The 2,030-nt window shown below is 44.1% G+C and overlaps 1 protein-coding gene across 1 annotated transcript in view; it reads left to right on the forward strand.

The window, feature by feature from the left end:
• Positions 1–2,030, forward strand: part of SLC2A9 (solute carrier family 2 member 9) — a 352,889-nt gene that overhangs the window by 77,425 nt on the left and 273,434 nt on the right. The window contains 1 exon segment of the mRNA XM_042782036.1: positions 418–542. Coding sequence (XP_042637970.1) covers positions 418–542 — 125 coding nt within the window.

The raw sequence follows: 2,030 nt of genomic DNA on the forward strand, positions 1-2,030 counted from the left end.
TATATTAAATTCTTTCAGTTAAAACAGCTACATTAAGTTCTCTTGGTTAAAACTTATGAATTTGTAAGATGTATCTTGGTTTCAGAAAAGTTAAGGGACGATGTTAGAGTCGAGGAAATAAAATACTGTTTCAGGGCATTCCTAGTACATCAAAAGGTTGACAGTGCCTTTGGAAAAGCACTGGTCAGCTCCAATAGAGGGAGGACCTGCCTTGCCTTGCTCAAGGTCATATTACCAGAAGGTGACAGCTAGGGGATTGAAACCCACACTCCTGACCCCTAGGCCAATAATCTTTCTACTGAGCCTACTATCACTCTGCTGATCCTGCTGAAGGGCCTGACCTCAGCTTCTGAGACGGACAGGCCAGTGACTCATTTTACAGTGAGTGTCCTCATCAAACCCCTTCTTCTTTCCCAGGAAGTACACTTTGCTGATCAACAATGGGTTTGCGATTTCTGCTGCATTGCTGATGGCCTGTTCTGAGAAGGCAGGAGCCTTTGAAATGCTCATCGTGGGTCGCTTCATCATGGGTGTGGATGGAGGTGAGTCTTCATTGGAAGAAGAAGGAAATGCAAGGGGTGTTTGTGTTGTTGTAAAGATTGAGGCTCCCTGCGGGCAATTAGTTGGTTGAGACCATGAATGCTACCCTGTATAAAGTGGGACAGCCCATGAGATGAATCACCCCACTTAGAATTCTCCAGCCCCTTGACTGAGAAATAGTGATTGGCTGGGCTGGACCCAAGTCCACCCCAAAGAGTTGGATGGTCTTCAGCATGCAATGCTCTCTACTTTGTCAATGTTCATCATAAAATTCTTGTTTCAAAGTCATCTGTGATTTCCAAGGAGCTTTTGCAAGAGTTGTGCTTCATGTCTGGGCCTCTGAATCACTCATTCTTCCATTATTCACCAAACGTTTACAAATGCTGCTCTGCTAGGCATTATTGCTATTATTTTAACTTTGTATTGTGATTTGAGTGAAAGATTACAGAGCAGTCCTCACAATATAACAGTACTCTTTTTACTTCCTCCCTGTGTTTTTCATTTCCATTCATCCTTCTTTCCTATTCCTTCCTGCCTTCTGAGCAAATGCTGCTCTTTTTGTCTTGTATGACCTATTGCTCTAAGACATCTATATCTTTCCAGTGTGATTATTTATCTTATAGGCCTATTTTTGCTTTCCTGGAAGTTGAGCCATAGGAGTGAGTTTAGTTTCAGGCTTGAAGGGTGACCAAGGGCCACAACTTTGGAGAGTTGACCAGTCTCTATGAGACCAGTAAGTCTGCTAGGCATTCTTCTATATATTGGGGGCAAAATGGTGAAAAAGGCACCCAAGTTCTTACCCTCGGAGGGTTGACTTTCTAGTCAGGTGGACAGATACATAATTAGATACATAAGATAGGTAGTGGCAAGTCCTAAGAAGAAAACCAAGCAGGGTAGGGGGTAGTGACAGCTATTTTAGATAGGCCAGTCAGAGAAGACCACTCAGAGGAGGAAATATATAACCAGAGAACTGAACAAGAACCAAGCAAATATCTGAGGAACTGAGTTCCTGGCAGAAAGAATAATGCAACAGCCCAGAGGCCAGTGTGTGCTTGATGTGTTTGAGGAAGAGTGAGGTGGTCAGCATTTGGAAACAGTTAGTCCAAGGGTATGATGGACCATGGAAACCTCAGTGTTCATGACCCTGAGACCAGAAGAACTAGATTATGCCCAACTACCAATCCCAACCACTTGGAAAGGGATTAAAATTGGAGATCCTGGATAGAGCGGGAGGGAAAAAGGGGAACAAAAATCAAAAACATGAAAATGCCCAGAGTTACTGGTCAGTTAGAGACTGGTAGAACCCTGGGACTATGGCCCCACATGATCCTTTGGGCCTGGTACTGTACTCACTTCCATAGGTTAGCTCTCAGGCAAATAGTGGAAAGGTCTACAAGCAGAGCACCTACCCTAGGGAGGTACACCCACCTACCCTAGCCGGATGCACCACTTGGATCAATCTACCATGAGACATCAGAAGGACAGCATTT

This window comes from Orycteropus afer, unplaced genomic scaffold (assembly GCF_000298275.1).
Source record: "Orycteropus afer afer isolate SDZICR_OR568_19922 unplaced genomic scaffold, OryAfe1.0 scaffold00224, whole genome shotgun sequence".
In the NCBI taxonomy this organism is placed as follows: domain Eukaryota; kingdom Metazoa; phylum Chordata; class Mammalia; order Tubulidentata; family Orycteropodidae; genus Orycteropus; species Orycteropus afer.